A 26806-nucleotide genomic window follows, 5' to 3' on the forward strand; every position below is an offset into this window, starting at 1 on the left:
AATGTAGATTTAATATGGTGTTCATTGTGTGTTATAAATAATTATATTCTTAAAAGTTATAACTACAAATTATAATGTATTATAATTGTTGTTATGATTATTTATGAGATTATATAGCATATTATAAGGTTTTTTAAATGTTTATAATGCATTATGCATTCATTATAATGCCTTAAGAATACCATTATAATGTGTTATAAATACAGGCTTCATAGAAAGTGTTACGAAAAATTCTTCTCAAATTTGATGGGAAGTTACGACCACTAAGTCAGTCAGCACTTTTTTAAACTCCCTAATATTATGCAACACACAGAAAACAAACCTATGTTGCAATCTGTATTGCAAGGCATTCATTGATTCAGACATAATATGAATTAAACCAGACTCAAAGTTCAGAAATCCGAGCAGTAATCACAATAATGTAAAGCCTTTACTCACAACTATTTATGTAAAACAGCTCTAAATAGAGCTAAAACATCTATTAATTTTATTAAAATAAAATTGGTTTAATTAAAAACACAGAGTTTAATTAATCAGCCACGAGGGTGTATGAGCATTTTTCCACATCTTATCAATGTTCATACGCAATAAGATTTTTTATGTAAATGACTCTGACTCAGGGTGTGTTTTCCAGGTACTGCCTGCCCTGTTTGGATCTCTATATAAGCAGTTGTCCATTTAAACATATCACACATTTCTGGCTTTCATTAGGCGAGCTGATCTTGAGAAGACGTTCATCAGACTTCAGTCATCTGTGAGTATTTTTCCTAGTGATGGGTACTTAAGATGTAACTCATGTAGGAGGTTATTATTATTATTTTTTTTTTGTAGGAGGTTATTATGGGAAATACAATATAGAATAAATGTGAGGAAATGGGGAGGAAATGCATATACAAATTACTTTAAATAGTTGAAATCATGGAACAAAAAATGTTCTAAAGAGTTCTAAAAACCATTTTAGATCATGAGACACAATAATAAATGCACTTGATTTATATCTCTGATGTTACTTTGAATGCTATTCTGCAATGTCATTTCCAGATCAACTTCAAAGATGCCCAGCCCAACGACTCTGCAACAAGTTGGTGGAACAGCAGGTGCTCCATTTTCATTTACTGGTAAGAAGAACGGTGCCAGTTTAGAGAAGATCGGGGTCTGGGTAGGAAAACAGCAGGTGAAGGCTGTCAAGGTTTGGCTTTCAGATGGCAGAATTGGGAGCTTTGGTACTCAAGACGGGCCGTATCAAGAGTACACGTTCAAGACTGGTGAGGGTTTCACCTCACTATCCCTGTGGGGGAACGAAGCAGGAACACATCTTGGAGCCATTAAATTCAAGACCAGTAAGGGTGGAGAATTTTTTGCAAAGATGACGAGCTCGGGTTTAAAACAAGAATATCCAGTGGATGTCGGCTCTGGATTTTGTCTGGGAGTTGTAGGAAGAGCTGGTGCAGACATCGACTGCATGGGATTCATGTTTCTCAATGCAGTTCAATCAACAGTTCTCACCAATGTTAACTATCCCACTCTCCACCAACTGATACCGCAGGTGATTGTGGAAGAGATCAAATCTGGCTCCTACATGAATGAAACCTCCACTAATCAACAGCAAACAATTGAAACCTCAAAGAAAGTGACCAAAACATCTTCATGGTCGATAAGTACAAGTTTTACGGAAACATTTAGTGTGGAAGTGAAGGCAGGGATTCCAGAGATTATAGAAGTTACAATAGGATACAGTGTCACTGTTGGAGGAGAAAGTACTTACAGTTATGAGCACACCGATGAGAGAACCGAAACCCTGTCTACCACTGTTGATGTTCCACCAAGAAAGAAGGTGGATGTTGACATCACCATCGGCAGAGCCACGTTTGACCTGCCTTACACTGGCACTGTGAAGATCACTTGCAAGAATGGCAGTGTGTTGGAGTATGAAACCAAGGGTCAATACAAAGGCATCACATACACTGATATGAAAGTAAATACTAAAGAATTTGATCTGTGAAGTTAAGGCAGATTGTTCTTGGCTGGATTTTATCTGATTTTACCAGCAACGTATCAGTTGATCTACCTTTGATCATGTTTTGTTTTGACTTCCCTTCAACGGGTCCATTTCAAATGACTCTTTCTTTGCTCAATGATTTTAAACAGGGGAAATATATACTCAGCATTGTCTTTTCCAGATAATCTTTTCTGATTCTGTTACAAAATATTCATATAGCTTCATTCATTTTGTAATCATCACTACTAACAAATTATCTCATTTATTTGATGTTTAATCAACTATTTAATAAAAGCATTGCATTTTAAATGAACCCTGTGTGTAAATGAAAATGTAGCTCAATTTAATGGTGTTTTCCCGAATATAATTTCGTATTCATATTTCGTTTGAAGTCAGTACAGCTTAGCCCTACCATAATACAGAGCCGACTTAGGCACACAGATCTGTGTGCTGACCCCGGGCTGAAATTTGCTCCTGCTTCTGTGAACAGTAAACCCTGCCTACTTTCATTGCATTGGTCTTTAGGGGTGGGGGAAAAGTATGATAGAAGTGCTAATACAAATTTACAACAAAGAATCACAATTGCCACATTAGGACAAATAACTGTCACATAAAAATGATCCCTAATATGGGTTTATGTATGCATATCTCCATATCAATACATAAATCAAATGGCTTGTGGTGAGCAATCTATAATCACATCCAATATGTATGAATTATGTTTGTTTTTCTCAGGTCACAGTAAGCCATTCAATTAAACACCTGAACAATAAACAAACAAACATAAATAAATAAATAAATTCAACTCAATCAGGTTGTTGAAAGTTTACATTTTTATGGAATAATATAGTTATATATATTGTTTAATTTAAATACATTTAAACAATATAATAAAAAGTGCATTTTTTAAATTTAAGTTAGCTACAAAAGTTTTCCACAGCAGTGCATAAAGTGTGTAAGAATCATTACTGTATTAAGATTAGGTGTCATTTTGCAGTTAGTAATTTAATTGTAATTTTTGAAACCTAGTGAATTTTTATATTAGGGTGGAGTAGCATGGTGGGCAGAGATTATTGGCGTTGACACCTGAGCTGGACTGAGCATGTGCATTCCCTTGTGTGCGATTGTATGCAATTTTTTTTTAAGTTGTTGGTGGTTTACATTAACGTAAGACAGAATAGATTAAGTAACTGTTTACGAACAGTGATGGCACTTCCGGCTTCTTCAGGGAAAACTGTTTTACAGTAGCGTTTCAATTATTTGGGTATTGTACACAAATTATGATAATTACATTTTAGTAAAACATCAGACAAACTCGTAAGTCACAAGCAATTGATTTTGCATTTGTAAGTACAACCATGACAAACTATACAAATAACTTATCTTCTTTCTTTTTTTGCTTTTATTTGCATGTATTTATAAAAGAGTTGTAAGTTGTAAGAAAAAATGAATTGACCAAGTTTTGTTTTTGGTTTATAACAGAGCGTAGTTCTTTTATTAAATGTCAGTAAACAAATCTGAAATTCTGAAAAGTAAATCACATAATTCGTTTCCAGAGATTATATTAAAGTGATTAAACAAAGTAGATGCTATAAGAATGTTTCTGTTTTAACATCAGAAAACATTTTTTTCAGAATGACATAAATGTTTAATATATATTTCCCCTAAACACCCAAGGAAATTATAATTAAATGTAGAATAACTGACTGTAAGGTGGAGAGGGAGACGAGAAGTGAGCGGATCCAAATGCAAGCTTTTATTATGACGAGACAGAGACATAGTGAAAAACAGGCAGGGTCGAAACAATGGCAGACAGGTACAGCGTAGACTAAACATGGGGATAGTCTGTAAAGCAGGCGAGGGTCGATGAACAGCGAACGTAATCCAGGGGGAAAAGCAAAGTGGTAATCAGATAAACGAGCGCGAAGTCCACAAGGCAGGCGGAGAGACAGATGAAACGAGAAGACCAGGAAGAGAAACAGTGGGAACTTGGGAACTCAACGCGAAACAAACCAATAAACCACAATACTCGGTCCAATACAAAGGGAAGTCCGAGGCTTATATAGCACGCCTGATTGGGTACAGGTGTTAGCGCAATCAGCGCAATGGGTGATGGGAAACGTAGTCCGGGGTGTGGTGCAACAGTCTGTGTGATGTGAACTGTCAGTGGGATGCACAGGTGACCTCTGGTGGTGAGCAGTCCAGACAGGATTCATAACACTGAAACGTCAGTAATGATTACAAAAAGCATAAGCTATGTGAATGCTTCTGTATTAAAATAATAGCATATAATTTTGAGTATAACATTAATATATATTTTCCCTGAACACCCCTGAAATTAGAATAACTGATACATAACTGATCAAATCAGAAGGAAAATCAAAGGATTTATGTTGCATGTATAACCTGCCTTAACATTACAGATCAAATTCTTTACTACTCACATTGATATCAGTGTAAGTGACGCCTTTGTTTTGGCCCTTAGTTTCATACTGTAACACACTGCCATTCTTGCAAGTGATCTTCACTGTACCAGTGCAAGGCAGGTCAAACGCGACTCTGTCGGTGGTGATGTCAACATCCACCTTTTTTAGGTGGTACATCAACAGGGAAGGTCAGAATTTCGAGAAACGTTGTTGAGAAACATGAATCCCATGCTGTAAATATCTGCACCAGCTCTTCCTTCAACTCCTAGACAATATCCAGAGCCGACATCCATGGGGACTTCTGTTGATATTTGGTCATTCTGGCAAAAAACTCTCCACCCTGGTTGGTCTTGAATTTGATGGCTCCAAGACGTGTTTTTTCTCCATTGTCCCACAGGGACAGCGAGGTGAAACACTCACCGGGCATGCCAAAGGTTTCACTTCTGATAATCTCTTTCCTTTCACTAGGCACTGTACTTTGGAAATGTAATAGGTTACAGATTACAAGTTACCCTATTTAAAATGTAATAAGTAGTGTAACTATTTCAATTACTTTATTATATTTGATTACTTTTTTTTATTACTTTTCTAAATTTCTAACAAATGTTTTTAGCTGTTAATCATTGTCAAATATTTAAACCAGGCAGGGTTAACCTTACAGTTACACTCGTCATCACTGATCATTATCAGCCTTTCGAAACTCTTCATCACTTGAATTAAGATTATAATAATTTAATTTTAAAGCATACAACAAAGTCAGAGTTTAGCACCTATTTTTACTTTAGTATAAATTTCGTCATTGTTTTGGAGCACACTAATGTTTAAATAACATTAAGGGTAGCATGTTCATTCTAAAATCCAAAAAATGTACAGTTTGATTTCATGGGGACTTTAAATAGACATTGCTCATGCTATGTATATAGCATCTTTGTTTGGATCATGAATAAAATACAGTGGTTGACTGCAATTTTTAATGTCTACATGCTGAGTCTGTAATAGGGTATATAAACATCTTGTCTGTGTAACCTATATATTCACTCTTTATTGTCTCTTGTTTTAAAATATAATTCCATTAAAAATCTGTATATCGGCTCATTTGATTGCAAAAATAAAGAAAATAATTGAAAAGAATTGTACAGAAGTACAAATTATATATTGTTTGTTTACAGTATGACTGTGTTTGCCAATATTGTTAGATTACAGTAAAAACATACATATTTCTTAAATAATGTTTTACTGGCAATACAAATGTAATTTATAATAGTTAATTTATATATTTTTTTTTACCTGCAGGTCAGGGAGGTTTAATAATTTTGACTGTAACAACTTATAGTCAATACACAACAACACTGTTGAGTTTGTTTTTCTCAATAGACAGACTCAATAGTTTTTTTTTTCCTTGAGAAAAATGTACTTATAGGATTAGTTATATCTCAGATCATCTTCTTGGGCTGCGTTAGATGTAATGTAAGTTATCTGTATTAACTTAAAAATGCTAAAGCAAGTTTTTCAGTTGAGCTTTGTCTTGAGCTGTTATAGTTAACCATTCCCTAGTTCTATGTTTGCATAGTTTTGCATTACATTCAAACCTAACATTTTATCAGCATGGAGTAGTTGTTACAGGTTGTCAAAGTTACACATCCTAGTGGTCGACACTGCCATTTTGTAAATATGAATATTGTGCATACTGCTTTCATAAAATGCATTTCCTTTAAAAACTTTTTTTGCTTAGCCACAATTTTAAAGCACATTACATTTACAAATTCACATTTGAGGTATGACTGCGTGCAATGTACAGAATTTTAAAGAGATTGTAGCTGGTGAAGGCTTACCAAGACAAGATGGGACACCTGGTTTAGTTAAATTAGGTAAACGCAAGGATGCCCTTTGATTCAAATAATATAATGATATCCAATATGCTTTGTAAAAAAAGAGCTACACAAATCAGCACAAAAATGTAAATTACGACAGAAACTGTTTAATGAAGCAAGGCGAGCAGAAGCAGATGCAGTTATGTTAAATCAACACACCATCACAGCTTATTTTTAAATATTCAGCACAGGCACAAAACACTACTCAAATGACAGCTGAAGAGAAACATCTCCCATATGTTTGTGAAACAAATACACTGCTTTCTCTATTAGTATTCTAAGGTTTTACAGTACATTACAATTTTGAAGAAAGAGAAACTTGTTTTCAAAGTATAAAACATATGGCTATTTATTTTGCCTGAATGATGAGTACAGTTAGCAGTTATGAAGGACATTCTTATCTCAGCTCTATATTTACATTTATTTATTTGGTAAATGCATTTATCCAAAGTAACATACAAATGAGGAACATTATAAGCTAAAGCTGATAAAAGGCTTTAATATTGAAATGTAGTGTAATAAAAGTTTGTACTGACACATTTAAGTAACCTTTTTTTTTTTTTGCATACATGAAAAGTCCAAGTGGGTTCATAAATATATGGTTTCCTTTTAAACCTTGGTGTTCCAAATAAGCACATTATATGGAGCCCATTGTAAAAATTTCCTTTTTTGATTATTTGTTTTGGAAAAAAAAAAAAAAAAAACTATAATAACCAGGTCCATTGTGACACCTGTTTTTTTTTTTTTTTTTTTGTAGGGTGAAGTCAGCTAAAATGGCCTATTAGGTAAAATGGGCCAAATAAGGTTACATCATGATATCTCTTTCATTTTTTTACAGTCAGTCACAATAACTGATATTGCACTGTTACTTCAACACTTGCTGACATGTAAAAATAGTTTTGATTGGTCTGAGTTTTTTAAGGCGGGCAGGGCAGAGTGTTACATGAAGCTTGTCAGAGAAATTGTAAGGTAGGTGAGCCTGACATAGTAAATTTCATTCATCACTAATAAGGACACTAAAGCAAAGTAAGCTTACCAACAAAGCAAAGGTTTATGAACAATATTTTGACATGTTCTTTCAAATAAAAAAAAACAACAACAACAACAACAAAAAAACCTCACCTTTTAGTTCACGGACAACACCTCTGCTCTGACCAAAAGCCACTGAACAAATAATCAGGTCCCAGCTGGGTTCGTCACTTTTTGAGGTCCCCCTGAAACATTTCCGTTGTGGTCCGTGCTATTTGCAGCGCGTTTCTGTGTTTGGTTGTTTTGTGAGAATTTGCAGCGCGTTTCCGTATTTGTGTTTGCGTTGCGAGGATTTGCAGCGCCTGTGTTGTCAAACTGATGAAGATGTTTTCTTAATTTGTTGTCGTTTTTTCTATTTGCATATTCTATTTCTTAAGTTGCAGCATGTTGAGCTCTCTCGGCCACGGTATACATTTCCGCCACTGAATTAAAAAAAAAAAAAAATATTGCGACTTTTTATTCGGACTTTTTTCTCCGAACTGCGAGATACAAACTAGCAATTCTGACTTTTTTCTCAGAATTGTGAGATATGAAGTCGCAATTGCGAGATATAAAGTCGCAATTGTCTGATGTACCGCTCTGCAAATTAGTCACAATAACGTTTCTTCATAATGGTTGGCTGTTGCTATATTTCTTGCAAATATACATCTCATATAAAGCGCAACACCGCACTTCTCGGGTCGGCGGCGCTGGCGCGATCCCTTACATTGTGATAACAGAGGAAAGAAAAATAAATGTCTGATTTATTTTATGTACTTCCACAATAACGACTATGGGAAGCCAAACAACTCATATGTGGGACGAAACAGCGCGGTATTTAAGTGCTGTCGCCGCGCTGACGCATGCCGGTTAGAAATGTGTCCGAGCTACGTCCGCCTTGCTCTGATGTCATGTTGACTTGGGCCAAAAAACTCTCGCGATGGCGAGGAGGCAGTGTCGGATTGAACAGTCGGGCGCAGTAGCTCTCCACCGACTGAGCTGACCAAAAGCACAATGGGAAACGCCTTAAAGCCCATTTCTAAAATGTTTTATTTTTTAATCTAATATCATGTGGTTATGTGTTTTAATTATGCATGAATATTCCCGAACACTATGCCAGTGCGATCTCTGCGTGAGATATGTGATTGTTGTCATATTTCTATAAAAATCTAAAATACACGCATATTAAAGTAAAAATGGATGATAAATGCGCCTTTCGTGTGGAATTAAATAGCAAGCACTTTGAGTGTCTTGTTCATCATATTTATTTTCATATAAAAACAACAGAGCTGAAATTATATCATGTTTATCAGCAACACAGCACGTGCGTGTGATAAAGCGATATCCGCCTTTGATCTCGTTCGATCTCTGTTCTACTTCGAGAGGTCAGAACTGTCCGTCTTGACTGCACTTATTTCTCTCCTCCTCTCACTGCAGCCGCCTCACTGGCAGCCGCCTACAGACGCCTTTGTTTGTTAACTGCTAAAAAGAAGTTGTTGTTTGCCGTGTGGGTAAGTAAAAAAAAGACCACATAAGCCATGCAGTGGTGCATGGAGGTATGGTGAGAGCATTTCTCTAGATATTCATATAGATAAATAAATATATATAAATCATACATATGTTTGTATGTAGAATGATGAGGTGAATACTTTTTAGTGGACACATATACCTTCCAACTGTATTCTCTATTTTTAACTGGAGTGTCAAGAGTACATAAAGTGAAAGTTTGCAAAGGTCCATCGTGGTGCTGGAAACAGAGTCACTGTGAGTTACTCTGTGGGGAGGTGAAAGGTCCTGCCTTTCTACAGATGGACAGTAAAAATCAACAGAATGCCATCAAAGACTACCAGAGGGAGAATCGGATGAAGCAAGAGATGTCTTTTTATTCATCTTTGAGTATCTGGAGGAGCTGGACACATTCATATCAAATTGTCTTGATGAACAAGGCCTTATGCCATGTTCTGTGAATAGTCTTTCAGAGCAAGGAATCTCTCTTTGTAGCCTATGTATGTAGGTATGTGTACTGCATAACAAACTGTTCTGACTTTTTTCCTTGAAATTGCGAGTTTATATCTCCCAATTCTGACTTTATATCTCACAATTGCGACTTTGTAACTCGTAATTCTGACTTTATATCTCGCAATTGCGAGTTTATATCTCACAATTCTGAGAAAAAAGTCAGAATTGTGAGATAAAAATATTTTTTCTTTTTTTTTTTTTTAATTCAGTGGCGGAAATGGGCTTCCATAGTAACCTAGCATAGTAGATTTGTTTTTACACCCCTAATATATATATATATATACATATATATATATATATATATATATATATAAATTATGAGAATTATGAGCCTAGTGGAAAATTAGATAAAACTTACAGCAAATGGGCTTTGGCAATATGAATTGGCAACTGAGAAGAGTTTAAGTAGTATAGCTGGGTTTACTGATACCATTAGGTGTAATGATGTTTAGCCTCTGGTCTGCTTGTGCACATTGAACGTGAACTATCTATATATTTGTAAAAGACCTTTTCAATTTATGATTAGTTGTCGTGTATGACAAATTCAAATAAGTCCAGTGATGTTTTAAAACAGTAATATCTTTATATTGTTCATAATGATCTGTTGTGTTTTTTTGTGCATCTTTCTTAACATTATCAAATTCATACTTGATGTCATGTCCACTTAACGATTAATCAAACCAAGAAGATTAATAGCAAGTTTCATGAAATTGCTCCACCTGAACCTGGATTGCATTAGTTTGGTTTTGAAAACCTGGATTAAACAAATTTGTATGATGGCATATATTTTTACACTGGTGTGCTAAATTAGGATTAAATAGTAAAGGTTTCTTCACAGAAGGACATGTGCAGGAAACAGAAAATGTAAGTATAAGCTTTTTATTAAATGTCAGATTATACATGTTTGGAATTCTTACATGATTTCCTAGATATTATTTCAATGTGTTTACACAAAGTAGAAGCAACATCAGTGTTTCTATATTAAAATCAAAATTATTATCCTCTGAAATCACAAATGCCCAAGAAAATTACAATTAAATGTGGATAAATAATAAAATAAAATGATTGAATTTGTTGATTACATCTGTCTTAACATTACAGATCATATTCTTTAGTATCCACTTTGATATCAGTGTAAGTGACACCTTTGTACTGGCCACTGGTTTCATACTCTAGCACACTGCCGTTCTTGCAAGTGATGATCATTGTGCCAGTGTAAGGCAGGTCAAATGTGGCTCTGCCAATGGTGATGTCAACATCCACCTTCTTTTTTGGTGGAACATCTATAGCAGTAGACAGGGTTTCCTTTCTCTCATCCGACTGCTCATGACTATAAGTGCTTTCTGTTCCAACGCTGATACTGTATCCTGCTGTAAATTCTGCCACCTCTGGAATCCCTGCCTTCACTTCCACACTAAATGTTGCTGTAAAGCTGTTACTCACAGACCATGAAGATTTTGTGGTTATTGTCTTTGAGGTTTCAACTGTTTGCTTTTGAGCAATGGAGCTGTTGTTCTTGTAAGTGACGGATTTGAGCTCTTCTACTGTTACCTTTGGTATCAGTTGGTTTATTGTGGGATAGTTGACATTGGTGAGAACTGTTGATTGAACTGCATTGAGAAACATGAATCCCATGCAGTCAATGTCTTCACCAGCTCTTCCTACAACTCCCAGACAATATCCAGAGCCAACATCCATGGGATATTCTTTTTTCAAACCCCAGCTCGTCATCTTTGCAAAAAATTCTCCACCCTTACTGGTCTTGAATTTGATGGCTCCAAGACGTGTTCCTGCTCCATTTCCCCACAGGGACAGTGAGGTGAAACACTCACCAGGCGTGAATATGTACTCTTGATGTGATCCAGATGGCTTTCCAAAGATTTCATTTCTGCCATCTGAAAGCCAAACCTTTACAGCCTTCACCTGCCATCCTCCCACCCACACCCAGATCTTCTCTAGACTGGCACTATTTTCCTCACCAGTCAATGAAAATTCATCGCCTCCCCTTCCACCAATTATCTCTAGAGTTGCTGGGTAGGACATCTTTGAAGTAAACAGATCTGAAAGTTACATCACAGATTAATATTATCATTGGCAATCTAAATCTAGTATATTATTAGTATATTTCCCTTGTGTTTTATTTTAAAACAGCCAATAAATGTTTTTCTTTTCATTCTTGTTCAGTATTGTCTGCCTATAGGAACAGGGATGGGAAACACTGCTGAGTAGTCCTGCAATAAAAATCTTAATAAAAAAGTACTTGTCACTGGAAATATACTTACATAGGTGACTGTAGTCTAAAGAAACTTCTCAAGATCAGCTCGTCTGGTAAAAGCCAGAAAAGTGAGATGTGTTTGATTGGGATGCTGCTTAAATAGAGCTCCAAAAGGGGCAGGCAGTAACTGGAAATACACCAAGACCCTGGGTGAATGTAATCTGCAATGTACGTGTTTGAATATGAAAATAAAGTTTCCAACACACTTTAGTGCACTGTACTTAGGGTATGTGTATTTTTGAAACTATTCGAAGTGTAGATTGAACTATATAATGTAGAAAAATATAATGGCTATCTAAAATTAAATCTGAAATGTTTAAGAATTTCTAATAAGTACCCTAGTAAAAAAAAATAGTATACTTAAGTATAATTTATTCGTATGTACTAAATATATTTGTGGCACACTATAAATTGGTATACTTAAAGTCTGTTAAATTGGAACAACTAATTTTGTACTAAATGCATTTTAGTTGTGCAAAAGCAGTGCTGAAGTTTAACTTAAGTTGTATTAAATATGCTTGTTTGTGCTAAAGTGGAACTATTTCAAGTATACTTAAGTACAATTTAAATATCCGCTGTTGTATTTAAGTTTTGAAATGCAGAATTCCCTCAGCGTAAACTTCAAACGCATTGTGGTGACATAATTGCAATTCAGTTACACTGAAAGAGTGTCGAACCTACATTAATATTATACTAATGACAAACTTAAGTTATACTATCCTTTACTTTTAGTGACTTTAAAACACTGCAATGGCATTCCAAGAACACTTGAAGTGTGCTAATGGCACCATTATTGTATGCTTCTAACTACTTAAGAAATAGCCTATTACTAACACAACCAGCATACTAGCCAACTCACTTATTCAGAGAACATCAGAGAAAAGTCTTAATATAGGCGCAGTAAGCGGTGCGTGAAAATAAACGTGAAACGGCCTGTATGGAACTTAAACTTGAAGCTTTTAAAGACATAAAGCCAGCGGACACAACATTAAATATCCTTGGAGTGTTTTGCTTACCTTGTACCTAATATCACCTGTCATTAACGCTGCAGGAAACAATTGGATAAACCGGAACAACGTTGTAAGTTTTATTCTTGTACACACAAAACAGACAGTCCCGTTTGTGGAAGTGCATGTGGAAGGAATAAATCCATCCGTAACATTTCTCTGCCCATTGTTTCTGCGCGCTTCAACTCAAGGCACTGCACAACTGTTCCTAATGTAAAAGGCAATGCAATTATTTGACGGTTTGACAGTCTCGCAGTACGTTGCGGATCTATATGTGACGCATTAAGTGGAATTATTTTAATACATTTACTATTTTAATTCATTTGACATGTTAACTTTTTGTGTAGTTTTGAGGGCTGGTCAAGATAATTGTACTAATTCGTTTGATAATTCATAATATTTTGACATCCCAAAGGGCTGCATGCAGTCCACATTTCAAAGTGCAATGTGGTCGTTGTCTGTACAGTAGGGGTGCGCGGGTATGGAGTTAGAATTGTTGCATAATTCCAAATAAATACATTATGATCCACAAATAAATGTAAAGCGATTGACAAAAACAAAGCATATTCACAAAATAAATAGAATGAGATCCACAAATAAATCTTAGAGTTCCACAAACATGAATTATATTCACAAGTAAAAAAATCAGAATTGCAAATAAAAAACATACTCACAAATATTTTTTTTATTCTACAAACACAACTTTGCCCGGCATTTATATGTGAATCGCGTACTGTGCATTTGTAGATCGCTGCGTGTATTTGTGGATTGCTCTCTGTGCATTTGTGGATCGTAGCGCATATTTGTGGATTGCTCTGTGTGCATTTGTGAATCGCTGCGCCTATTTGTGGATTTTGAAACATTTCAAGCATCAAGACGCACACTGATCCACAAATGGATGGACTCCACCCACCTTTTACTTAAGCCAATCAGATACCGGCCACGTGGGGCTGACCAATCGTTGCATGTTCTCGCTCCAACCAATCACGTTTTGCCTTACAATCAGTGCGGGACCAGCCGTAATTCAGCACAGTTAACCAGTCTCTTCAAAATGGACGACCAGGACAGTGGTGCTCATCACAGCATTATTGTAATAATATGTAAAATAAAACAAGTAATGTTATGTGTAATGTAATCAGTGTTTCATGTATCACTGAGTCGATGCGTGTTTTGACCGTGAGTGTGTTTAGCAAACTGGTATTCTATGGTGACCGGGAGGGGAGGTCTTCGGTTCACTTAGTTTTGTCGTGGCCACGACATATAAACTCATGGGAACGTGATAATATAACACAGCCACGAGATATTAATTTGTGGGAACGTGATATTACATCGTGGCCAGAGAACGTTTTGTCGAGGTAACGACATACTTATGCCACGACTTCTTATGTTGAGGGAACGACACATTTTTCTCGTGGCCACGAGTTTATTGCATAAACAAACCTGCGTGACCATAGCAACCCGGGATTATCAGAGATAGATTCATTATTATTTTATTTTCAATTAATAAATTGTTATATAATTATTATAGATTATTTCATAATTTCTTTTATTTTTTTATAATATAAATTATTATATTGCACGCAATGTAAACAGCATTCATATTAAGTTTATAATGAATAAACGTTACCTAAAGTAGTCTAAGTTACGGTGACCGGGAGGGGACACCTTCGGTTCACTTAAGTTTGTCGTGGCCACGAGATATTAATTCGTGGGAACATCATATTATGGAGTTAGAATTGTTGCATAATTCCAAATAAATACATTATGATCCACAAATAAATGTAAAGCGATTGACAAAAACAAAGCATATTCACAAAATAAATAGAATGAGATCCACAAATAAATCTTAGAGTTCCACAAACATGAATTATATTCACAAGTAAAAAAATCAGAATTGCAAATAAAAAACATACTCACAAATATTTTTTTTATTCTACAAACACAACTTTGCCCGGCATTTATATGTGAATCGCGTACTGTGCATTTGTAGATCGCTGCGTGTATTTGTGGATTGCTCTCTGTGCATTTGTGGATCGTAGCGCATATTTGTGGATTGCTCTGTGTGCATTTGTGAATCGCTGCGCCTATTTGTGGATTTTGAAACATTTCAAGCATCAAGACGCACACTGATCCACAAATGGATGGACTCCACCCACCTTTTACTTAAGCCAATCAGATACCGGCCACGTGGGGCTGACCAATCGTTGCATGTTCTCGCTCCAACCAATCACGTTTTGCCTGTTTTAAACTATTGTTTAATCCTTAGAGATAATCTGAGCACATTTAACCATCATGAGCATTAAATGAGATTGAATTACTCTTTATTATGTTAGATTTTTCTTATTCGTTAATATGTATAATTAGAGGTACCATAACACAGATTTTATGTTTATTAAAGCACCAAATAACAATGACTTCAACAAAATGCTGGCTTTTAAAAATGTGAATTTTATTTTTACAGACATTAAAACGAATAACATTTATTTGACTTTAATTAGGATAACACTGCATTCGTTTTGGGAACGTTCTATGTAAATTGTAAAAATAAAACCTAAAACTAACCTGCAGGGAATGTTCTGGGAACATTCTTTATAGGTTATTAAAAAGAGAACCTACAGGGAACGTTCCTAGAACGTTCTCATTTGGTTCCCAAAAAATAACTAAATGGGAACCATAGGGGAACGCTCTGTGTTTGCTGGGAACATACGTGGTTTAAATATTTCCACACACGCTAGCATAACCAAATTTACGGTATTTACTAGTTGCCATAGCAACACTATACAGAGAAAAAAGTGCCCCAAAAGCCTTTTGATGATATCGCTGAATATTTATTTTACCACAGTAAAAGTAAATTTTTCTTCTCAGTTTTTAGTATTCATTTAAAATAAGACAAATCTGCTATTATTTTAATCACCAATCTGTTATTTATCAGTTTAGATAGCTTATTAATGCTTGGCACGCCAGCAGAAGACACTAACCAGTTTTACAATCCAGTCGCGCTGATGGGGAAAGTTGTAACACTGCGTTACAATCTGCCCCGCTATATTAAACTATGCTATTCTATGACATTAGCCATGCAGTTTTCACTATTTACTTTTATGGATATTAAAAAGAAACCACAAGAAACAGGTGAATAAAGACTGACAATCGATGTTTAATGTTGAGAAATTATTATTACAAGAAATGTAAAGAATTTTGGCTCGTTTGTGTTCACTGTGAACCTCAAAAATGTGATTTTTTTGAATTCTTAAAAAACGTCATAATTTTATTTGAAAAAGTTAATCATTTTATTTTATTGACAAAATATTTTAGTTTGTCGTCTATATTTTTTCATTCGATCAGATAACATTATGTTACAACGTGCTCTCACATGTTACAATGTATCCCACATACTGGGGCATGTTGTCACTTTTCGCTTCCTTTCTTTTGAGGTAAATAACGGAACACGTATACACTGTAATTATGAAACAAAGGGACATATTTGTACAAGACAAGTGTGAAATTAACGTGGATAAAAAAATATCCTCTGAACCCCACGTTGGATTTACACAAACTGAGAAATTCAAAAAGTGTTAGGTTGTGCCCCGCGCTCCCCTACATTAAAGAACCATTACTGGAAAAAATGTTTTGGTACAGGTGCATTGGAGTGTATTGGGAATATACTGAAGTTATAAACCTTCTGATCAAGTATGTGAATTTTTTTTCACCATTTTATACTGACTATATCTTTACTTTTGTAACTACTTTCTATATCTATGTAAAGCTGCAACCATGCAAAATTGTTAAAAGTATTATTTGAAGTGTGGTTAAATTATTGAAAAGGTAAAAGTCATAATTATACAAAGTACTGCATCATTATGAATTATTATTATTATTATTTGCAACTCAAAACATTTATTTTTCTCTATACTACTTCATACACAACAAGTAGAACTCAAATGCGGTGTATTGTACTGTACATTTAATCATAACAGGTCAACAGAGGATTCAACAAAAATCAATCACATTTTTTTGTGCTTTTAACTAGTTTTAAAGATGTTGTAGATGGAATTAAGAACTTAGCCAGTGCACTTTCTTAAAGAGGAGTATATATATATAATTTCATCCTACCCCAAATGCATTTGTAAAAAGTATACTATTTTACAAATCAATTTGCAGTGCACTACGTTTGTGCTTGATGAAAACATGAAATAACTGCATTTAGAGTGTATTTTCAGTTAGTATAGATATGTCAATCTATTTTTAGTATACTTATCATTAAATAAATGTATTTTAAATACATTTACTTTTTCACTAGGGTGATGAAACTCAAAAAAGTGAGATGTATTGGAAAGGAGGCTTGTAAAATGGTTAAGGATATCGAACAGTTTATTTTGGTTATACAGCCCCCATTTAATTTGCATCTCTTGCTTTTCACCAGGCACTGTACTTTGGAAATGTAATAGGTTACAGATTACAAGTTACCCTATTTAAAATGTAATAATTAGTGTAACTATTTCAATTATTTTATCATATTTGATTACTTTTTTTTATTACTTTTCTAAATTTCTAACGAATGTTTTTAGCTGTTAATCATTGTCAAATATTTAAACCAGGCAGGGTTAACCTTACAGTTACACTCGTCATCACTGATCATTATCGAAACTCTTCATCACTTGAATTAAGATTATAATAATTTAATTTTAAAGCATACAACAAAGTCAGATTTTAGCACCTATTTTTACTTTGATATGAATTTTGTCATTGTTTTGGAGCACACTAATGTTTAAATAACATTAAGGGTAGCATGTTCATTCTAAAATCCAAAAAATGTACAGTTTGATTTCATGGGGATTTTAAATAGACATTGCTCATGCTATGTATATAGCATCTTTGTTTGGATCATGAATAAAATACAGTGGTTGACTGCAATTTTTAATGTCTACATGTTGAGTTTGTAATAGGGTATATAAACATCTTGTCTGTGTAACCTATATATTCACTCTTTATTGTCTCTTGTTTTAAAATATAATTCCATTAAAAATCTGTATTGGAATCGGCTCATTTGATTGCAAATATATCGAAAAGAATTGTACAGAAGTACAAATTATATATTGTTTGTTTACAGTATGACTGTGTTTGTCAATATTGTTAGATTACAGTAAAAACATACATATTTCTTAAATAATGTTTTACTGGCAATACAAATGTAATTTATAATAGTTAATTTATATATATATTTTTTTACCTGCAGGTCAGGGAGGTTTAATAATTTTGACTGTAACAACTTATAGTCAATACGCAACAACACTGTTGATTTTGTTTTTTTTTTCCAATAGACATTGTAGATTTTTTTTTTTCTTTGAGAAAAATGTACTTATAGGATTAATTATATCTCAGATCATCTTCTTGGGCTGTATAATGTAAGTTATCTGTATTAACTTAAAAATGCTATAAAGCAAGTTTTTCAATTGAGCTTTGTTTTGAGCTGTTATAGTTAACCATTCCCTAGTTCTGTTTCCCTAGTTTTGCATTGCATTCAAACCTAACCTTTTATCAGGTTCCTGCATTGCTTTTTTGCATACACAATAAAATAGATACTTTTCATATCAAAGTTACACATCCTAGTGGTCAACATTTGTAAATATGAATACCTGGTTTAGTTAAATTAGGTAAACGCAAGATTGACCTTCGCTTCAAATAATATAATGATATGCAATATGCTTTGTAAAAGCAATTTTACAAAAGAGCTATACAAATCAGCACAAAAATGTAAATTACGACAGAAACTGTTCAATGAAGCAAGGCGAGCAGAAGCAGTTGCATTTATGTTAAATTAACACACCATCACAGAGTTTATTTTTAAATATTCAGCACAGGCACAAAAACGTCACTCAAATGACAGCTGAAGAGAAACATCTCCCATATGTTTGTGAAACAAATACACTGCTTTCTCTATTGGTATTCTAAGGTTTTACAGTACATTACAATTTTGAAGAAAGAGAAACTTGTTTCCGAAGTACAAAACATTATATGGCTGTCTATTTTGCCTGACAGATGATCCTTACAAAAAAGAAGTTTGCTAGCAAGTATGTTATTAGTATACTTCTTTTAAACATAAAATAGGAAAGTATACTTTCAGTATACTTTTTATGTACTTCTCAGAAATATGCTTAAAATGGAATTTAAGTATACTTTATTTATACTTAAGTCTAATTATATTTGAGCTATACTTGAGCTTGTACTTTATATGATTCTCAGAAATATACTTAAAATGACATTCAAATATTCTTGATTTATATTTGAGCTATACTTATGCTCTGAGAATCCAAAACACAAGTGAAGAAGAAAACTAAATGCTTCCACGTGTAATCTAACACAATCGTCATAAAACAGCATCAAAAGTATGCAACTTTGGTGTGGCACAACATCACAATTGTCATGTCTGGTGTAGACACAGTGTTAGAATACTAGTAATTCCAACTACTAACTTTGCCACTATGTGCTGAATCAACAGAACTGGCACAGACAATTTTTTTTTTTTTTTTTTTATGAACTTTTTATGGTATTGTTGCTGAAATGCATGGAATTGCTCATAAATCAGAATATGGAAGTGAAACACTTAAATATTACCTGTAACGCAATATGTTTTACGAGGTCCTGGCTCATTTCCATGATAGAAAGTTATGACACATTATGAAAATGGCATGCCCTACACAAAAAATAGTTATAAAGAAAACCTTTTATAGTGTATAGCATGATGTACATATTATATTATTGCTCCATCATTGCATTTTATATAAAGATGTGCCCACAGCGTGAAGCATCGTACACAGGGAAATGAGTTGAGAAAGAAAACTCTCATGGTGCACTGAACCTCAAGTAAGAATATCACTCTCTATCCGCATCAGTGTTTTGTATTTTGGTATGTTTTTGAATTCAAACATATTGTACTTAGCCATAAAATAATTTGTACATAATAAATAATCATTTAAAAGATTAATGATGTCTTACACTGTGAAAAGTGAAAATGCACAGTTGTTTCCTTCATGTAGTAATATTTTGGTGGCAAGTGTAGAGACTTTTTTTAAATGTGCATTTTCTTGCTTATAAAATATTCCAGCTTGATAATGCAGGAGAAGGACAAAATACATGACCGTATTAATAATACAAAAACCTGCAATCCTCCTCTGGTGAGTTACTGATTTCATCTAAGGCTGTGTGGCTTAAGTAGTTATACTCATAAAAATCTCCATCCCTCCAACCCCACCCACCGAACTGGACATCTGTTTGTACATCTGTTTATGCACCTCAGTAATCCAAAGGAATTTATGACCGTTATCTTATTGTTTGGGAAAGTGTTTTTTAAAGCGGGCCATTGAAAACTGTTCAAAACGACGTGTTCTAAACTTTAAATTGTGAAACAGTTGGGTAAAACGGGATCAAGGGATATAGTTTTTATTAAAGTTTTTCACATACAGTAGAAACACTGTGATGACTGTGTTTTTCCAGAAACAGTAAAGCAAGTCAAGACGTGCATTTGTGTATTGTAATGTTTCAGACAATCATCGAACCAAGCTGTCAGTGATGAGTATAAGCGTTCTGGCTATGACAAAGGTCATCTGGCACTTTGGCACTACCTGGCAGGCTCACAGAGCTGTGCTGATGCCACCTTCACGCTCACCAATGCTGCTCCACAAGACCAAGTGTATGTAATATAATCTTCATACATTTTCCTTTTATTGAACCTATATTTTTAAGAGTGAACTGAAGTTTTATATCTGATTCTCAAATTCTTCCAAATCTTAGTTGTTTGAATATAATAATCTAAACCACTATAATGTGTGAATAAATAAAGTGTGTCATATATTACATTAATACAGAATAAAGATTGAACTGAATTGATTGATTGAATTGTATTTTTATTGTATTGTCATGTGTAATTGTTTTGGCTTGTTAATTTGTATGGTTGTTTTGTCAGGAAGACAGCTTAACAAAATCAATAATACAACACTGACTGAATTTTAGCCTCTTAATCTTTGATAGACATTAACCTGAAGGCTTTAGATGTCCACATAAATTGTATTACATGAAATAAACCATGATGTAGGTCTACATGAGGCAGCAGTAATGACTTTAAAGGTTTGTAATGTAAGCATCATTAAGCAAATTCAAATAGTATTCTACAATCTGAAATAAAATGATTAATCTATTTTTGGACAAACAGAGAATGATATAAACATAGTTTGTGTGTTTTCTCATTTTCTAGTGAAAGCAAGCACCTTGCTTTTTGTGTTTATGTGATGTTGATGTGAGTAATGAAATGGCTGCAACATGATCAGTTGTAACACTTTCAATTCCTTTAACTTCAATCTGGAACAATTTACAAATCACCTACTTTACTTCACACATGCTCAGTTTAGTCCTTACTCTACATGTGAGGAAGTAGAGCCCTGTTATAGACACAGCAGATTTTAGAGGGGAAATTTTAATTTTGAGGTAAGTACATTTAAAATTTAAATTTAATTTTGAGGAAGAGAAAGACAAACTAAGGGTGTCTCTCGCAGTTCAAATGTCTAAGTTCAGTTTTAATATGGCCAATTACTATGACTGAAAAAACACACGTGCACACACACACACACACATTTTTAATTTCACAAAAAACTCATTATGTATGATTTATAAGCCTTTTGAATTATTATTTATCACAATTCACCTCCTAATTGTAATGACCTATGTCATACCCATGTCATTATACAAATTTGTGTCCTGATATGGTACACACACACACACACACACAGATAATCCTTTTCGTTATGTTACTTTCTGAGATATTTTAGAAAACTGTATACTCTTTAGCAACACCCTGGTGAGTCCGATGATGTCTCACTTCTTTTGCACACTATCACTCAGAATAAATATCTTTAGTGTTCAACTAACCAGACAGACTGCAGACAATGCCTTTGAATATGCTTTAATCAATAATACCAATCACAGAAAATGCTCCTGACAAAAAAAAGAGTACAACAGAATAGGTGCATGGAAAATCTGGCATGATTCATTATGTCATTTTTCTCGAATATGACTGGTTCTTCAGATGCACATCAGGACCATGAAATATGATTGAAAATAGTGATAGCGTGCACTGTCTGCATGCAACTGCTGAAATAGAGTTAATTCAACCAAGGTTAATGGCCAAGTGCCCAACTAAAAGGAATAATGGTAACAGAATTTAGCAAACTTTTTATATGTAGCATATGAAAAAATAAAGCCAAACTGGTTTGCAATAAGTGGATATGGTAAATCTGTTTTTGCAGTTGTTTAATCCTCCTCTGGTGAGTTACTGATTTCATCTAAGGCTGTGTGGCTTAAGTAGTTATACTCATAAAAATCCCCGCCCCCCACCCCACCCACCGAACTGGACATCTGTTTGTACATCTGTTTATGCACCTCAGTAATCCAAAGGAATTTATGACCGTTATCTTATTGTTTGGGAAAGTGTTTTTTGAAGCGGGCCATTGAAAACTGTTCAAAACTATGTGTTTTAAACTTTAAATTGTGAAACAGTTGGGATCAAGGGATAGTTTTTATTAAAGTTTTTCACATACAGTAGAAACACTGTGTCGACTGTGTTTTTCCAGAAACAGTAAAACAAGACAAGATGTGCATTTATGTATTGTTAAACAATTTTGGTGATATATTTAAAACAAAAATGTATCAAACACGATCGTTAAGCAGTAACAAAAAGCAGTCAGACACGTCTGTGTAAAACTAAAGCATACAACAGTTGTCAAAATCTGTTGTAGTCTAACATTACAATTTTAAAAAGGTAGAGTTTTTACTGATACAAGAGTTAGAAGAAAAGAAGAAAGAGTCGAGCATCTTACTTTGATCTAAAACAAAAGTATCAGACGTGATCGTTAAGCAACAACATAAGATACTTGTCAAAATCTATGTGGTAGTTTAGCATTACAATTTGAAAAAGGTACAAGGATACAAGAGTTAAAGTAAAAGAAAAGAAAAAGAATCAAACATCTTACACAGTTCAGCGAAAATACATCCTTTCTCCTTGCTGCCTAACTCAAAATGAAGTTACGGGTGCAGTGATCAAACCCCGCCCCCTAACACAAACCCCAACACCATAAGCAGATGCCAGTGCAAAGATTCAAATGTATGATAAAAGAATTAAATAAAATAAACTTTTTAAAATTAAAAAAGACTTTTATTAAACTGTCACCCGTCCCCTCAGAGGGGCTCCTAAGTTTACTTCACGATATTACAAATAGATCCTAATCTAATCATGACAAAACTGTATATTGTTGGAAAGGTCTAAACAGATATTTGGCCACTGTTTTGGCAATGACAAATTATGTAGGAAAAGTAATAGATTAATTTATGAATAAATAATTTTTTAATATATAAAAATCTACATCATAACAGGAGTTCTGACCTTCTTTGTTGCCTTTTTTTCCCTATCATGTTTTAGAAATCGTAAGAAATTATATATCAGTTGAAAACTTAGGATCTCAAAATGTATCTTTTGAAAACCATTTTAAAATCAGATATTGCATTACCATGGAAAATGTACATAAAATTCATATTACAAAATGTTTTCGTTCATGAATTATAAAAAAATGAATAGTTTGGATAGTGCATTTTCACATCTATGTTCAAAATGGGTGTGGCAGTTAAAGGGTTAATGAATCTATGACATTTCTTAACTGATGAAAGCATTCTTCCTGTTTAACATTAATACAAGTAGTTTTTATTTTAAAGATCATACCAGTTTCCTTTCAAACAAACTTCTCCTAAGCCACAGGAAAATGTTTCTTTATTTTGGTTTATTTTATGTAGTTATGTGCATTTCATCAATTTAATTTATTTATTCACTCTTTGATTTATGTCAGTCTTTCGGCCTGTTATATCAGCTGAAACGCGCTAATGTATGTACATGTAGGTAGTTAAATATCAAGGTGAATGCAAATGTTTTGTTCCACGCTACACGATAAAAACAAGAGAAGAGTCCTCGCTGATTTTCTTCCCGTAAGACTTGTGGACTCGTAGTTAAAACACACGTTCACGTGCATGTAGTTAATCGTCTAAACTTAACATCACACAAAATGTAAATAGCTTGTATCACATAGCCCAATAAATCAGAGAGGTTGGTGAGTGGGGGCTACGATCGTCGATGCATGGCTTATTAGATCAGCCAATGTTGTAAAACTCTAAAGATGGTTTCTGGGGGTTTGCGACCCATTTACAGTCTAATTGAGGGGATCTGGCATTTTTAACTTTTGTGGGGCTGTGTCAGGTAAAGTTCAGTGATCAAAACAGATGTTTTTTCTAAGATGTTCAGTGATCAAAAGGATATCTATTCCAACCATTCATGGTATACACCTGCGAGTGCAGCTGGGTCTGGTGTTGTGAACTTTGCCAAAAAGTTCAGTAGGTCAAAGGATGTGCACGTTCTTGTGTTTTGCAGGAGGTGTGGAGGTTTTGAAGAGGGATGTGCAGGGATGGTGGGATCTTACTTTCAAAGGTAGTTTGCTATTGCTAGCTTCTCTAAAGTCGTCTACCCATGTAGTCAAGTATTTTAAACATGTTATATCTTTTATGCTTTGTATGTTTATTTTTTATGTTTATTAATTGTAAAACTGATTTTACTTTTATATGCATATCTATCTATCTATCTATATTTGTAAAAGACCTTTTCAATTTATGATTAGTTGTCAGGTATGACAAATTCAAGTCCAGTGATGTTTTAAAACAGTACTATCTTCATATTGTTCATAATGATCTGTTGTGTTTTTTTTGTGCATCTAACTTAGCATTGTCAAATTCATACTTGATGTCATGTCCACTTAACGATTAATCAAACCAAGAAGCGTAATAGCAAGTTTCATGAAATTGTTCAACCTGAACATGGATTGCATTTGTTTGGTTTTGAAAACCTGGATTAAACAAATTTGTATGATGGCATAAATTTCTACACTGGTGTGCTAAATTGGATTAAATGGTAAATGTTTCTTCAGAAGGACATGTGCAGGAAACAGAACATTTAAGTATAAGCTTTTTATTAAATGTCGGATTATACATGTTTGGAATTCTTACATGATTTCCTAGATATTATTTTAATGTGATTACACAAAGTAGAAGCAACATCAGTGTTTCTATATTAAAATCAAAATTATTATCCCCTGAAATCACAAACGCCCAAGAAAATTACAATTAAATGTGGATAAATCAAAAAAAAAAAAAAAAAAAAAAAAAATCCACACATAAAATGAAAGAATTTATTGATTACATCTGTCTTAATATTACAGATCATATTCTTTAGTATCCACTTTGATATCAGTGTAAGTGACACCTTTGTACTGGCCCTTGGTTTCATACTTTAGCACACTGCCGTTCTTGCAAGTGATGATCATTGTGCCAGTGTAAGGCAGGTCAAATGTGGCTCTGCCAATGGTGATGTCAACATCCACCTTCTTTTTTTGGTGGAACATCTATAGCAGTAGACAGGGTTTCCTTTCTCTCATCCGACTGCTCATGACTGTAAGTGCTTTCTGTTCCAACGCTGATACTGTATCCTGCTGTAAATTCTGCCACCTCTGGAATCCCTGCCTTCACTTCCACACTAAATGTTGCTGTAAAGCTGTTACTCACAGACCATGAAGATTTTGTGGTTATTGTCTTTGAGGTTTCAACTGTTTGCTTTTGAGTGATGGAGCTGCTGTTCTTGTAAGTGACGGATTTGAGCTCTTCCACTGTTACCTTTGGTATCAGTTGGTTTATTGTGGGATAGCTGACATTGGTGAGAACTGTTGATTGAACTGCATTGAGAAACACAAACCCCATGGAGTCAATGTCTGCACCAGCTCTTCCTTTAACTCCCAAACAATATCCAGAGCCGACCTCCATGGGATACTCTTTTTTCAAACCCCAGCTCGTCATCTTTGCAAAAAATTCTCCACTCTTACTGGTCTTGAATTTGATGGCTCCAAGACGTGTTCCTGCTCCGTTTCCCCAGAGGGACAGTGAGGTGAAACACTCACCAGGTGTGAATATGTACTCTTGATGTGATCCAGATGGCTCTCCAAAGGTTTCTTTTCTGCCATCTGAAAGCCAAACACTTACAGCCTTCACCTGCCATTCTCCCACCCACACCCAGATCTTCTCTAGACTGGCACCGTTATTTACGCCAGTAAATGAAAATTCCTTTCCTCCCCTTCCACCAATTACATCTAGAGTTGTTGGGTAGGACATCTTTGAAGTAAATAGATCTGAAAGTTACATCACAGATTAATATTATCATGGGCAATCTAAATCTAGTATATTATTAGTATATTTCCCTTGTGTTTTATTTTAAAACAGCCAATAAATGTTTTTCTTTTCATTCTTGTTCAGTATTGTCTGCCTATAGGAACAGGGATGGGAAACACTGCTGAATAGTCCTGCAATAAAATCTTAATAAAAAAGTACTTGTCACTGGAAATATACTTACATAGGTGACTGTAGTCTGATGAACTTCTCAAGATCAGCTCGTATGGTAAAAGACAGAAAAGTGAAATGTGTTTGATTGGGATGCTGCTTAAATAGAGCTCCAAAAGGGGCAGGCAGTAACTGGAAATACACCAAGACACCCTTGGTCAATGTAATTTGCAATATGCTTTAAATGCTTTAAATAAGTGTTTGAATATGAAAATGTTATAAAGCACTGCTTTGAGGCTTGTACAGTGAAGATCAAAATGCAGTTTTATAATCCAAAATCAAGGTCCAAAACAGGCAAATGATCAAAATACAGGCAAACAGTCCAAACAGGCAACAAAGCAGGAAACACAGACAAGGGGTATCCATGCAGCAGGCAAGGACTCAAAAACCAGGAACACAGGAAACAAGGAAAATGTATAGAATTGCAGCAGACACTAACAATACTTTACAATGCGACACCAAAAACACAAGGCTTGTAATGAGGTAACAAGCATAGGGCACTATTTGATGGGATAGCCATTTGTAGTGGTGTCCGAAACCATAGTGGACATTCCCGAGTGCACTCATGCAATCCTACAATGCACCGCAAAAACAAGTGTACAGGTGATGTACACCCAACGGCTGGAGAATACCCATAATGCACTGTGTCGAATGAATTCCGGTTAAGGCTAGAAGGAAACATTATTGGGGATACTGTATCCCTTCTAGCCCAAACCAGCTGAATCATCCAT

At 34.6% G+C, this 26806-nt stretch overlaps 3 protein-coding genes and 1 pseudogene across 3 annotated transcripts; 1 reads left to right on the forward strand and 3 right to left on the reverse strand.

Moving 5' to 3' along the window:
• The first annotated feature begins 707 nt into the window (after positions 1-707).
• LOC127168534 (aerolysin-like protein) lies at positions 708-2312 on the forward strand. The gene is made up of 2 exons (XM_051115477.1): positions 708-754; positions 1042-2312. The coding sequence occupies exon 2, from the start codon at positions 1055-1057 to the stop codon at positions 2000-2002; it is 948 nt and encodes a 315-aa protein (XP_050971434.1). The 5' UTR covers positions 708-754; positions 1042-1054; the 3' UTR covers positions 2003-2312.
• A 2104-nt stretch (positions 2313-4416) lies between these two features.
• On the reverse strand, positions 4417-4852 carry LOC127167571 (aerolysin-like protein; annotated as a pseudogene).
• Positions 4853-10302: 5450 nt separating this feature from the next.
• On the reverse strand, positions 10303-13381 carry LOC127168567 (aerolysin-like protein). Its single transcript, XM_051115548.1, has 3 exons — positions 13280-13381; positions 11606-11759; positions 10303-11383 (listed from the first exon to the last, which is right to left on the reverse strand). Exon 3 carries the CDS (start codon positions 11364-11366, stop codon positions 10419-10421), a length of 948 nt encoding a protein of 315 aa, XP_050971505.1. The 5' UTR covers positions 11367-11383; positions 11606-11759; positions 13280-13381; the 3' UTR covers positions 10303-10418.
• An 11449-nt stretch (positions 13382-24830) lies between these two features.
• Positions 24831-26148, reverse strand: LOC127168618 (aerolysin-like protein). The gene is given in 3 exon segments (XM_051115631.1): positions 24831-25078; positions 25080-25867; positions 26089-26148. Coding segments are annotated over 2 exon segments (948 nt in total). The 5' UTR covers positions 25851-25867; positions 26089-26148; the 3' UTR covers positions 24831-24901.
• Between the last annotated feature and the right edge of the window lie 658 nt (positions 26149-26806).

This window comes from Labeo rohita, chromosome 7 (assembly GCF_022985175.1).
Source record: "Labeo rohita strain BAU-BD-2019 chromosome 7, IGBB_LRoh.1.0, whole genome shotgun sequence".
Taxonomy (NCBI): Eukaryota; Metazoa; Chordata; class Actinopteri; order Cypriniformes; family Cyprinidae; genus Labeo; species Labeo rohita.